General features: G+C 36.8%; 1 protein-coding gene across 4 annotated transcripts in view; it reads right to left on the bottom strand.

The window, feature by feature from the left end:
* The window catches only part of ARHGEF4 (Rho guanine nucleotide exchange factor 4), a 1,506,374-nt gene that overhangs the window by 143,650 nt on the left and 1,347,746 nt on the right, over nucleotides 1–14,978 (bottom strand). For all 4 annotated transcript variants that reach the window (XM_044070170.1, XM_044070171.1, XM_044070172.1 and 1 more), the window contains one exon: nucleotides 8,557–8,634. In XM_044070170.1, the coding sequence (XP_043926105.1) occupies nucleotides 8,557–8,634 (78 nt within the window). The remainder of the gene's footprint in view (nucleotides 1–8,556; nucleotides 8,635–14,978) is intronic.

Genomic DNA, 14,978 nt, shown 5'->3' with positions numbered 1-14,978 from the left:
GTGTAATGAGTTGGCAGACTTTAAATATTTCCTGCAGACTACTCTGTCTGAAATACTGGGTGAGCAAATTGGTGTAATCAAGGAATTTTTTTTGAGCTTTGATACAGAATCAGAATTGTCTAGACATAGTAAGACTTTGCCAAGTTTAGTTTTGGTGGCTGCCAAAAAACCAGTTACTAGAAAATGGTAATCAAAGTCTAAACCAACCTTACTAGAAGTAGTGAATGTAGTAATAGAGATAAAAGACCTGGAAGTGGGATCTTTAGAAAAGGGTAGGAACAAATTACATAGCAAAAATGGGAATTGTGGGAACAATACATGCAAAATTACATTTTGGAGAAGGAATGAGGTTTAAGGGAAGGCAGGAATTGAATGAGCTGTGTAATGCTTGACCGACAATCACTATGCAGAAGTTCATAAATGATGTATAATATTTGCAATTGAAAATATGTTAAAATTGTTTGTTTTCATTTATATAAATTTATGGTTGCCTATGCCATAAGTTGTTAAGATATTTCTTGTTTAAAAAAATGGAAGAGATCTATAGAGCAAAAAGAAGATCTGGAGCTGACCATGGCTCAGGCCATCATCTTCTCATTGCAAAGTTTAGAATAAATAAAAAAAAAAGCAGGAAATCCCCAGGCTAATCAGATATAAGCTCAGAGATATTGCATATGAACGTGTAATAGAGACCATGAACAGACTTATGGGATTTGAACTGGTGGACAGACTTTTTCAGGAACTATGGCTAGATGTTAGGGATAGTATCCATGAGGTGGAAACAGAAATATTTCATAAAAGAAGGTATTAAAGTGGACAAAGAAAGGAGAGAAAAGAAAATGGGGAGACTGAAAATGAGTTAAAATTAATTCAGAGTTCCAGAGAATGGCAGGAAGGGACAAGGGCATATTTAAATGTGAAGTGCAAAGAACTGTAAGATGATAAGAGAATAATAAACAGAGATATATTCAAGAAAACAGTGTAAAAATGCACTTACAGAAAGATGAGAAGGCCCAAACAAAAGCAGAAGATATAAAAAAAGAGGTAGCAGAATAACCCGCAAAAAACAGAGAAAATGACTATTTTACACACAAACAAACCACTTGTCATGCACAAATGTAGACGTTGTACCATTTGTAGGTACATATTAGAGGGACCTTTTCTAAACTTGCCACATTTGCCATACACTATTCCAGTGTCAGGTCATTTTAACTGCAAAACCAAAGGTGTGGTGTACATTGGGTTATGTTCGCATTGTACTGCATTTTATATGGGGATGACCACCTGGGTTGTCTGTGCCATGATTAAAGAGCACTACTATAGCATAAAAAAGAAGGATGGTAGAAATGCATTTTTTAAACACACTTTGAAGTGTCCCAACTATTATAAGTTCCTTTTTTCAGTTCTGGAACAGGGAACACATCATATAAGGGGTGGGGATTTTAAGACAGAGTTGGAACAAAAAGAAGCACTCTGGCAGATCAGGTTAAACTCTGACAAAGCACCAGGGATGAATGATGTAGTTAACATCAAGTGTTTCTTAAAGAACCGCAGGGTTCAATTGAACAAATACGTTTTTAACAGAAGTATATGTCTTTAATAGTTGAGTTTGTAATGTCACTTATTTGCGGGATGAAGATCTACTTTCTATTGGCTTACAGATATTTGTAAACTGAAAGATTTTTACTGTTGAATGTATTGTTTTCTGATGAAGTCTAATGACAAAAGCGGAAAATAAATTGTTGTTTATGCTAAAATATGTGCCTCTTGTTCTCAGTCTAAGTTCCAGTTCTTGTGGCAGGTAGCAGAATATGCAGGAAAAACTATATAGAAAAGACTCTAACATCATTGATAGATACGATAGTATGTTCACTGATCTAGATCTAAACATCATAGTGGCAAGTCAAATGGGGACTAGAATAACTTGATAAGAAAAGGACTCCAGAAAGTATTAGAATTCTAAGTGAATTGCTTAAAATCAGTCCTGCAAAATGAAACAGTTAGAATGCTGTTAATAATTTTTCAGCAAATTTGGAAAACCCATCAGTGCCCACTGGATTGGAAAAGGTCAGTTTATATCTCAAGCCCAAAAAAGGGCAATGCTAAAAACAACTCAAATGATCAAGCAACTGCACTTGTTTCACATACCAGCAAGGTACTACTTATGGCATGCGAGCTAGAATCTACCAGTATATCGAGCAAGAACTATTAGATGTATGGGCTGGTTTTAGAAGAACCAGGGGCACCAAAGATCCAATTGCCAGCATCCACTTACTTTTTACTTTTGCTTCATTAACCACTCCAATGTCTTTGATTGTGCAGACTATGACACACTGTAGCAAAATTTTAAAGAAATGTGGGTACTGAGCCACCTAATTTGTCTTCTGGATAATAAAAAAAGCAGACCTAGAAGCAAATGGTAGAACTGAGTATGAAATAACTGATTGGTCCAAGACTGAGAAGAGAGTTTGACAAGACTGTACATTTCAGTCTGACATATTTAATTTATATGCAGAATATGTAATGTGAAATGCCATGCTGGATGAATCAGATGCTGGATTCAAAATTGACAGGAAAAATATTAACAAGCTCAGATATGCACCTGTTAATAAAGGTAAAAGTAGAATGTGCAAAGACTGGCTTGCTGCTAAAAATTAAAACATATCATTTAGCCATATAAATAGTTGCAGATTGATGGGCAGGACGTGTAGGCAGAGAGAGATTTTATTTTCTTTGGTTCAAAGATCTGTGCAGATGATGACTTCATCTATGAAATTAACAGATGTTTGCTTCTAGGGAGGAAAGCTATGGCAAATAATAAATAAGATATTAAACAATAAAAACATGTTCAACAAAGGTCTGCAAAGTCAAAAGTAATGACATTCCCTGCCATAAGACATGGTTTTGTGAGTAAATAAAAGTGCACTCGATGCTTTTGAACCGTGGTACTGGAGAAAGCTTTTGGAAATTCTGTGGACTTCAAGAAGATGAAATCAATCAATACTTAAAGAAATAAGTGCAGACTACTCAATGGAAGCTCTGATAATAAAAGAAAAACTCCATAACTTTGGTTATGTAACCCAAAGACAAGAGTCACTCGAGAAGGCACTGATGCTAGGAATGGCTGAAGACAGAGGATGACATAGTCTAAGATAGAGGCCCGTTACTACCAAAGAATGTGAATTTATTTACATCCCCATGTTGTTCATTCTTCCAGTACCACTTATCTTATCTTGGATAGTGTATCTTTGAAATAGATCCCAGTTTTTCTAAAGCCTAGCTTTCCAAATTCCTGAAAATATATTTTGTGTGGCTTGTTTATGCTGCTTCACTAAATTTTTGTTATTTTGCATTTGTTAACCAGTAAATGAAATGGGCCTTAAACCTTTTTTGACCACAACTGGGGCCATGTAGACAAGCCATTACAAATACATAAATAGTCTGGAACATAACAATGCATATATCTAGACAGTGCACAATACATGCATTTTTGATTAAGAGAGTACATAAGAAATTGCATAACTACTCATGTCGGCTTGCATTTGCACAAGTGTAAGAGATTACATGTGAGAACTGTAGGCTAATAAAACAGTAGCAGTAGTGAAACCATTGTTAAGAAGTAATGTAGTAGCAGTTGTTACTATGAACTCATACTAGTTACATGGATTCACATTTATACTATAGAAAGTTGAATACAACACAGTTATCATGTAATTACTTCATTGGCCAAACCTTCAAATGGTCTTAGTGAAAGAAACAGCACTGAGAGAGAGAAAGAGAGAAATGGTGAAAAAAGAAATTAGAGCTGGAAGAGTTCCTGATTGATCAATCTGATACATTCCAAGAGTCTCCCACACTGTATATTTATATATATATATATATATATATATATATATATATATATATATATATGTGTGTGTGTGTGTATATATATATATATATATATGGTTCCCCTTCATATGATTGAATTTCTCTAAACTTGAAAGTCATAAACCCGAAACCAGAATCTCAAATTTAGAGAAACTCGAACATATGAAAGGGACAAAAAAAAAATTAACACCTTTCAAATGTTTTATACCTACTCCGAGATCGCGCTATAGTGAAGGAAAGGGAAATCTCCCATTCTGCGCTATATGCATAAGCGCAAAATGGAAGAATTTCCATCCCTCCGCTATAGTGCAGTCATGGAACATTCACATTTAAACTGCTAGGGTACAGGGGACCTGGCCCCCTGCAATAAGGTAAGTCAACTTTTTATTTTTTTAAACCTAAGGCTCCCATTCACAATTTTGAGTGAATGGAAGTTCGAGATTCTGGTCTCGAGATTATGAATTTCGAGCTTCCATCCATTCGATCTTGTGAAGGGAAACTATATATATATATATATATATATATATATATATATATATATATATATATATATATATATATATATATATATATATATATATATATAGATATAAAGTGATTTTGGAATTAGCATTACAGCTAGTCATAGAAAGATATGAATATTGCTGTTTTAAGCAACGGAGAAAGATAAAGGGTAGCACAGTTAGCCATTGTCCCTGAAGTAGTTACACTTGTTTTATTCCATGAGATCGTCTGTAATGGATTTCTTGAACATATGCAGCTGTTCAAGGTTTCTAATTTTTAGAGGAATGCCATTCCACAATGCTGGCACATCTTTACAGAATTTGTTTTCAAGGGTGTTTAATGTGATTGATGGTATCAGAAGATGAATGCTGTCTTGATTCTTGAGAGAACAGTAGTAATTTCTGATATTTAGTTTGTAGCAGAATATTGTAAATGAGTTTGTTAAGCAGAATTGAGGCTATGACCATTAGTGGGGGGCAATTGTTTTTGTTCAGAGTACTGCAGTGTTGTTCTCTATTCTTCCACAGGTGGGTGACTATGAGAATTTTGTCCTCAGCCATTTGAAGTAGTGAAGTATTCTGCAAGGAAAGCACTGCAATGACTGGGAGGCCATATTCCAGTCTGCAGAGAAGCATAATGTGATAAACTGAGAGGCTGCCAGTCCAGCTAGATAGTATTTTGGAAATAATTATATCGTATTTGTAAATATTAGCATAATCCACATGCCTCTTTGATAAATGTAAGAAAACTGCGTTATGTGCTGAGCTTCAAAAATGTAACCACAGTGCACACTGCTGGAAGAAAGAAGAAATGTGTATAAACGCTATACCTATGTAATGTATGTTGTATGGTAGAAATTGGGACATACAGAGTTAACTTGCAAACTCTAAGAAAATAAGCTGATAAGTAAAGAATTTTATGACTGTGTGTGATCTCAAACTAAGAGACAGGATGTCTGGACTAGGAGCTTCTTTCTATTGTCTTAAGACAGAGATAATTACTAGGTTTCAGATATAAAGTGTCTTTTATTGGTCTGTGACTTCCTGGCAGCTGCAGATCACAAATAAATGTTAAATTTTAAGTTCTGTGAGCTTGGGGAACTTAAGCAGAGGTGACAAGAATGATGTAATCTGAAATGATTCAGCAGTAATGTGTATTATCAATTGAAAAACTATCTCAGAGAGAAAGAGAGTGCATTTTGTATTTTGTTCTGAATCTGACAGCAACTCACCAGTACTTGCTTTGCTCTGTAAGTAAGACTTAGATCTTAATATTTGTCTTAGAAATAGATAGGAATATAGTCAGATTAATGTACATGTTTTCTATATTTATGTGAGACTGTCCTACAATGTTGTTTTAAAGTATTTCCTGTGATTTTTGAGCTCTCTAATGTCACTGTATTGAGTTAATAAGTATTGTTTTGTGTTTTTATTATTTAGTATTAAATATTTTAACCATTTTAACTGTGGCTGTTTTGTGTAGAGATATTTAAGCTCTTAAAGTACTTGCATGTATTTTGCGATAGTGTACAAACCACTCCAAAAAAGCCTTCAAGTCTCAGTCACACTTACCAATTAGATAATAAAAACATTGTACAGTACAATTGGACACCCTTTGGTAAGGGCCTCTAGAGTAGCTGATAAGAGTAGTTGGTGGCAATGATTACTACCTTATATCCTGGGCAGAAGGCGGCATAGCTAGTGAACCTGTGCCAGCCTTCCCCAGGAGTGTCTATGTGTTTGTATATAAATCAAATCTCAAAATGTGTATGTGTCAGCTACTTGGGCAGGGACACAAACCACTGGTTGGACAGAGAGGGTACTGGAGGTTTTGGCTTGACTACTCAGCTGAGATCTGAATCCTGTAGCTGTGCCAGTGGGGAGTCTTATTGGGGATCTGGAGAGACAGTGAAAAACCAGCCCCAGACTGACTGTGATCTCTGTGTGCTCTTAAGGGAAATTGTACTTTACTGTGTGTCTACTTGTTATCCTACCAATGTGCACGTCCCTCACTGGTGTTAGTAGCGAGGATAGAGGCTCCTTGATTATTAGGCCAGTGCACGGGTGTCACACATGTTAACAGGAATGGCCTAGCTTCAGTCATTAGCAAATTACTTATGTTATAAGAGTCTTTTAGCTGATTTAATCATTTATTGACTTGGGACTCAGTATGGGTATGAAAGGAAAGGTGTTGATCTAGGATGAGACCTAGATATTTTTAATGTGTCAGTGTGGGAAGGCCTCTTGATGGGTTAGTTATTGTTAGGTTTAGGAAGTTTTTTTTTATCTTTTGGGGAGTGACAAATAGCAGTTTCTGCATATTTGCTAAGAGTTTACAATTTTAATACAATTCCCATATCACTTTAAAGTCTTCCTATAGGTCATTGCTCAAGGTTGATAGGTGCTACTTTGTTTAGTTATGACAAAGTCATTGGCTTGTAGAATGCAAATCATTTGGGGCAGATCCCAGGTGATGTAATTGATAAAAAAGAGAATAGCAGTGGGCACAGAACAGAGCCTTTATCCAAAATCCTTATTCAAATGTTTAATCTACAGTAACAGGTGACCATCACTTTTTATCTATTGCACCTGAAATGCTAGTTAAGGTAAACATAGGAAAAAAGTCTCAGTCAGGGTTGGATCTGAGGAAGCCCTGTAAGCCAGTCAAATAACCCCTCTCATGGCCTGTAGAAGACTGAATATATAGAAAGAGCCTTTAGGCTATCAGTGAAGGACAGGGTATTCAGGTCATGAATTCTTTTAGGGCCCTTACAAGCCCTAAAATCCTTTGTGGGCATTCCAACTGTTGTACGTATCTGGTTAGGTACATGTGAAAGGGACATTGTACTCAATGATGGGTCTGATAAGCTCATGATATATATATATATATATATATATATATATATATATATATATATATATTTACACACACACACACACACACACACACACACACACATATATATATATATGTACATCTAATATATATATATATATATATATATGTGTTTGTGTGTATATATATATATATATATATATATATATATATATATGTGTGTATCTGTGTCTATATATATATATATATATATATATATATATATATATATATATATAATGTGCATGTGTGTGTGTGTGTGTGTGTGTGTGTGTGTGTGTGTGTGTATGCGTGCATCTACATATTTATGCCAGCAGTTTAAGGAATAAACAGGCTACTTTAGATCACAACATCTATTTTTTTATATATTTTATTGCTTCCTCCACCATATGTAATGCCCCAGTGCCCTTCGTCAATCTCTATAGGAAATCTGCAACAGTATAGGAGCAGCCTTATCTGATGCCATCCTGACAGTAGGGAGGCTTTTTTGCCTTGCCATTCCCTTAATCTCCATTTGCTCACACTCATGGTAGATCACAGCAGCAAAGCAGTCCTTATGTCCATGCTGTTAAGTGCATAACCTCCTTCGTGAATAATAAGCCTGTGCAGTTCTCAATGCATTTTGATGAAAATGGATGTTGCGTTAATTCATACTGGTAAACTGCAGAATGCCAGTCTGTCTATCGATGCAACTGCTTTGTCTGCTATCTTTCTCACATGTAGTGACTAAGACTGTTATTCAGTTCCTCCTTTTCCCATTCACGCATAAAAAGTATAAACAATATCACTGCAGTTAATGAGATCTATGCATTTTCAATAGGAACCATTGTATTGGTCATGGGCTTGTGGCAGCAACATGATATTTAGCATATAATGAATTCCAGGACCAAGGCATAGTGCATTTAGAATGCCCCCAGGCATACCCAGTATAGGGCTTAGGCCTGCCTAAAACTTTTCTTTGAAAAGTAAACTGATAAAATGTGCAAACTCCTTAAATCAGCTATTTTTCTGCCTTGAAACTATGCTTGTCTATTAGAAAATGGCAGTTTGTTGCTTTTGGGTCCTAACCTGTGGCCTGTTACTGAATCTAGGCTTGAATGTTGCAATGTCTTTTTCTGAAGAAAGTTATCAATTCTGACAATTTTCAAATATAGCTGAATCGGAATAAAAGTGAACCCAATTGCGAAGTAAAAATAAAGGAGTAATTAAACAACATGAAAACATTACACATTCTAAACAAGTATAGAAAAACAGTTTGGCACAGTATTTCACATTTACATATCATGTCTCATGTTCTCTACAATTTACCTTTGGGCTTTCCTGCTGAGTGCGATTTATTGGCATTTAGCATAGCCTGCTTCTTCTGAACTTCAGTGATGGCAAAGCCTACAAAATTGAATGTTCAAAATATTTAGCACTACAGGCAATTAAATGATTAGCCATATCAGCATACAAAAATAAAATAAAAATAATATTTAAAAGTCAACAGGAAATGGGGTATTGTTATGATGCAGGCCATAGCCAATATGCATGTCACTGTCAGAAGAAAAGATCTGACATTATATGAGGAAAAAAAAAATCTCAAAACTGCTTTTCAAGCCTAGTTACTAGAGTAGATAGGAAGCACACAACTGTCTCTGTGTATTTCCAAAAGCGGTATATTCCTTTAGAGAATGGGTGACCTGCACATCGCCATTCAGATTAGAGAACAAATGTTCTCCAGCAGGGTGTTAACGTACAGATAATGACTCCTCAAAAAATGAGACTACTAGAAGAAATCTGGATGAAGCCTAAAATAATGGAGAAACAAAGGCTTAAAACAGGGACAGATTTTAAATATTGTTCTTATAAAATTAGAAAGTTGCTAAAATAATAAAATTTATGTTAGCATGCATTTTATGACAAAAATGGCATTTGAAACTCAAATGTATGTCATAATTTAATGATGGCAACCCCCAATGATTTGCCAGCAAACCACAAATTTTATGAGGAAGAGACCAAAAAAATGAGGTAAAAATCTGGAGACACACACATACATACAAAAACTGTTTACTTTGCATTCTACAGATAATTTTAACAGGTTTGTATCAACATTTTGGAAAAGTTGCAGTAAGACTAGTAAGTTAGCCACGTGGAATGTGCATATTATAAGTAAGAGACCTCTTTTTACATTTAGTTTTGACATTCCGCTCACTATCCATCATCTGCCAAGGCATGGTACCCATTTCCACACAAGTGAGGAGTTAGGAGTGTTCTAGTAGGTTTACTATCAAAATGTTAAGTGGCTTACTCGACTATGCACATCCCCGAACTGGAACAACAGAAAAACATCCAGCCGACTGCTCAGAATGTCGATCCTTTTGAAGTAAAAAATTTACATTCGACTGCTCACCATCCAGAAAATACATTCACTAATATGCAGAGAAATTTCTACTGTTTTGCAGGGGGGCAAGCACCCCCTGCACCCCATCTCCCCTGCTACTTATATAGTCTAACTCCAAGATCATACTACAGTGAGGAAAATCTCCACTGTAATGCGATGCACTTCAAAACACAGATGCTCTAAACTGCAATGTTTGAAACTGATGTTTCAAAGTCAAAAGGAATTGTGCTCGCAGTTTTGCCTCTCTGCACCTCCTTGTTCGACCTTCTCACAATCGAGGTAAGTCACTTCAAAATTTTGATAGTAAACCATTCCAGTACTATGTCATCCTTATGATATGGTAATGGGGGTGTTATCCCTTTGGCTTACACTTAGTTTCCCCATAAATGGAGTCTAACTGTATCAATGAAGTTCATGTGCACATGCTACAGTGCAAACATCCCAGGGTGCAATCATCTCGCATTGTGAGGTGGACACCCTACACTGTAGACAATGATCTTGCATCTCCCTCTCACTTTGTCTACCTGAGCTAGAAATACAGACATAACTATTCAGGAAACAACCCCTCACCTTCTCAGTACCACTCGGTTTCCCCCAACAGTCATTTGGCACCTTGTTTGTTATTCTGACAGGGTCACATACATCACAGATGGAAATTCTTCCTCTGTACTAGTGACTCAGAGTCAGTAAGATTGCCAAAAAACTGACTTGCTGTACTGCATATTACCTGGGTATCAAATATGTTTCTTACAAGGGATAATACTTTCCCAGGCAACGCCAATATTAGCGGCTAAGTAAACATTCTGTTGGAACGTTCAGCTTCAGGTACTCACTATCTTTTATTTTACTGACATGCAAACTCAGTCATTTTCAGACATGGTTTAAAAACTCATCACATTCTTCCAAGCTTGAACATTATGTTGTACTTCATACATACATGTCAAATAATCTTCTGGTTGTTTGTTGGATGTAGTGAAAGAATGTTCTAGTTGTAAGTTTTTCAGCAGAATCAGGTCAGATGGCAAAACAGGCCCCTTCAATGAAGTCTTTAGGATGTTTTGAACAATGATCCTTCCCATAGTCTAGTGGAGTAGTTCATCTTTTCCAGCTACTCTGTTTTTTTCATTAAGAATTTCTGAACTTTTTTAAAGCTGTGTCAGATGTCTTCTGCTTTAGGCTGCAGCATACAGCATTATATTCTATTACAAGTCTAATCAATATTTTAGATATCTATATATATCTATATCTACATATCTATACATATATCTATATATTTATATATATTCTATTTATATAATATATATAATATATGGGTTCTGTTCAGAAGCTCGAAATACTGAAATCTCGAATTTCAGTATTTCGAGCCCAAGAAGCTGAATCCACATAATAGCGAAAGTTTAGAAGAGCGAAATTCAAAACCTTGAATGCCGGAGGTTTTGAATTTCGCACTTCTAAAGTTCGCTATGGTCATGTATTCAGGTAAGTGTGTGTGTTAAGGGGTTTGGGTAGGGACTGTGGTGTGTGTCAGTGTGTTTTGTTGCTGTGATGTGTGTGTGTGTGTGAAGAGAAAGTAGCTTGTGTGGTGGTGTTTTGTGTGTGTTTGTATGTAGTGCGACCTCGGAGTGAGAATATTTAAGTAGGGGTGTGTGGGGGGTGCAGGGGAGCTTGCCCCTCCTGTTTTCATGTAGTAGAGTGATTGTGTGTGTTTGTGTGTGTGTGTGTGTGTGTGTGTGTGTGTGTGTGTGTGTGTGTGTGTGTAGTAAAACCGCGAAATTCAAAACTTCCAGTATTCGAGGTTTTGAATTTCGTGGTTTTTAGTTTTCATTGTTTTGTGGATTACACTTCTTGGGCTAGAGATACTGACATTTGAGATTTCTGTATTTCGAGCTTCTGAAGTGAATCCATAATATATATATATATATATATATATATATATATATATATATATATATATATATATATATATATATATATATATATATATATATACACATACTATTATGCTTCTCCCTAGCTTAACTCTGGAATTCTCTCCTTACCACCCTTTGAAATACTCAGAGCCACTCAAACTTCAAAACTCTTCTCCAATCTCACCTCCTTTCAAAGTGGGAATGTTCCTGTACCCCTACCACATAAACTCTTTAACACCATCTTCCATGCACTATATACCTCAACCTTCTATAGACTCAGTGGACAATCCCAGTCCTCCAACAGTAATAAATACATACATATACATACATAGACATATAGGTCCAGCTGGTTACACCTTTGACTGTGAGCTATGGTATATGGCACAGACCAAGTCTTTCTGACTAAGGCAGCAGGACATGTATCAAAGCTTGATGTATTGTTCACTGCGATTCCTTCATCTTTTTTTTTTACTGTCAACTTTTAGTATTTTTCTATTACTATCAATATCTGAATAAGCAATATAAGCTAAGTATATAAACTCATAAAGCTTATAAATTCTTCATGGAATCCCTGCACTCAACTTTTATCCATGCATTATGTAATAACCTCCTTTTCTCACAGATTACACAATGAGCAAGCCTTGAAGTTTCACTTACCTCATATTGGAAAATAGTTGCCTCTTTCATTATTCACATCTACACGGCTAGTTTATTTGATAGCCTGGATCATCTTGCTTTTCTGCTCTAATTTCTTGAAAATGTCTTCTGAAGTCAAAAGCAAAGAAAAATTCCTTTCTCCCTACTCTCAACAGCTGACCATTAGCTCCTCTCCTCAATTACCAGTTCTACTGGAACCACTGTAGCCTCTCCTGGGCTTTAGCCAACCCATGTCCAAGGCCTGTGAGGAAATCAAGGATACTGGTGCACAGTATCATACTGGTACCCAGGAGTGGGTATCCCCTTGAAACCCCCCCCTGTGGCAACTTTACGAGCTCTGCTATGGCTACCTTTGGGAGATGCATGCCTTCTTCCACACATGCTCAACCTGCCTACCAGGCAGAACACTGCTTGTAGCATTGACCTCTCTCCTGGCTCTTCATGCTTCAGTTGCAGAGAGCCGGCCTGACTCCTTCTTTCAGAATGTGTGAGCTAACATCACCTGCTCACTCCCATCCTTTTTCCACTGATCTCCCCAGTGCCTGTTTTGCTAACTGAACATACATTTTCTGTGCTGCAGTTAATGCTTTATCCATCTGTGCCACAGGGCCTGATCAAAGAGAAGTTCCATATCCAGGAAGGCATTCAAAAGCTGTATCCTTCCATCCTTGGGGATGACCTGAATACAAAGCAAGGCATGCCTTCTAACCACTATGCCAGTAATAGCCACCTTGGAACAAGGGTTGACTGTACAGTATAGTCACTTTATCGAAGGCTTTCCTTTTCTAGAATGTCTGGGTCAGTGTGGTATTTCTTTTTTCTCTAGCAGTTTCTCTGGACATATTCTCCATTTGATTTTTAGTGTATCCCCTTTGATACTGAATCACATGGGTCTGGTAGTTGATGGCTTTGATTTCAAGAGCTGCAGATATATATTCTTTCCAAATCTATCCAACATTCTTGCTTCCATGTCACTGTGTAGATTGGTAACTCATTCCTTCCAATGTAGTTCTGCAAGTTTGCACTGTAACTTCCAATGGGAGGAGCCTACATTTTTTGATAGAATCAAATTATGTCCTCACATTGCAAACAAATGTTCATATCTAGGGAACCACTGGGGTTACTAAAGAAGTGTAAATGATAAACTCTTCGCCACAAACCATTTTATAGTGATAGTATTCTTTAGGCCCTAGGTTTTGTAAGTCACAGTAAACAAAGTAACTATTAAGTTTGTAATATTTTGCAAACAATTTACAATATCTCAGGCCAATGATGTTTCCAGGACCATGCAAAAACTGTTAGGCTTCTTTGATGAGAGTTATGCATCAAAGTGCTCTCAAAATTGTCCTCAAAGGCTTATACCACAGGAAAAATGGCCAGAAGTTTTGACTCCTCCATGTCTACAAACTAGGTATTGTCCATGGGACTCAGAGAGCTACTTTAACCCCCTCCCCATATGAAATGTTCCTGGATTAAGGTTATGGTGTCCTATGGCACTGCTCCCATAGTAGCTTTATTCTCACTGATGGTATCATTACCAGAGAAGAGTAAATCTGGTTGCTTAACTTCAGATCCTCTTCCTCACTTTTGATTTCATTGCCCCTTTAGGTAAGGGTCCCCCCTTTTCTTTTAGTCTGAGGAGCTACACTTGTAGTGAAAGGTGCTGGGGATTCCATAAATGTGAGTATAACTTGCTGCCAAGCTGCCATGTATTCCTCAGTAAATGTCTTGTAAACTGAAAATGGTAAAATGGTCAAAGAAATTACAGATCACTGTCTGGAAGTGACAGTTCTGCTATCTTCCCCTGAAGGGGCTACCATAGTTTGCGACAAAGACTGACTAGATGCCTAAATGGGGGGGGGGTGATGAAGATGCACTTCTGCAGGGCAGGTACAGGCCTATGCAGGACTGCTGGGATAACAATGGTCATATACTTTCCCCTGATATCTTTTTTTATAATTACTTTCTTGGGATGTTTGTCTATTTTCTTGTGCTTAGCCTTCCTTCTTTGGGACTCTGTGTTCTTTCTGCCTTTAAAGCTACTGGAAGGCTGTCCAGCTGTGGGAGAAGAAGAGATTGCTTTTCCCAGCATTGACCTTTTTGCTCTTCATAAAAGCCTTCAGATTTCTTGGTCTCCTGAGAAAGATCTTTTTAATGAAAGTTTTACAGAGCTCACAGCTAATTACTTGGTATTTCTCCCCTGTTGAAACTGTCTTGTGTGTGTGTCTGAAGCTCTGCACTAGTTGTTAAACTGCTCTGAAATTCCTTTAAGTGTTAATTAGCTTGGGGGGTTTTCTGATAACATTAAAACCTGTGTTGGTTACATCTCTGGTAATCATTTTAAGTAGAGTTGCTTGCCACTGAGATTTGTCTGCATACATCAACTGGACATAAGCTGATTTAAGTATATTTCTTGCATTTTATTGTGGTTGTTATAACTTGGACTGATTCCTCAGATCCAGCTCTGTTGAAACTGTCTTCCCCCTTCCCCACTCCCCTGTTCTTGGATGTAGTTTAAATTTGGTGGCCTGTAGATTTGATCTAGGACACCCATCTCTTTACAGCATTCTATCTAATAAACCCTTTCTGCACTTGCTTTTAGTCCTTTTTAATTTAATTACATTTTTTTCATACTGTGTGTGGACTAATATTGCTACATACAATTGTTTTATAGCATTTAGTGTCTGTTTTTCCTTGTCTCTGTAAAAATCTCTTGTTTTCCTGCCTTACTGAACTAGAGTGGTCCAGTTTCAGAGTTGCTGATCCCTGGGCTTTGTTTT

The sequence above is a fragment of the Protopterus annectens genome, chromosome 4.part1 (genome assembly GCF_019279795.1).
Source record: "Protopterus annectens isolate FY-2018-M chromosome 4.part1, PAN1.0, whole genome shotgun sequence".
NCBI lineage: Eukaryota > Metazoa > Chordata > Ceratodontiformes > Protopteridae > Protopterus > Protopterus annectens.
The sequence above is the reverse complement of the archived record's forward strand: the minus strand, read 5'-3'. Positions and strand labels throughout refer to the sequence as shown.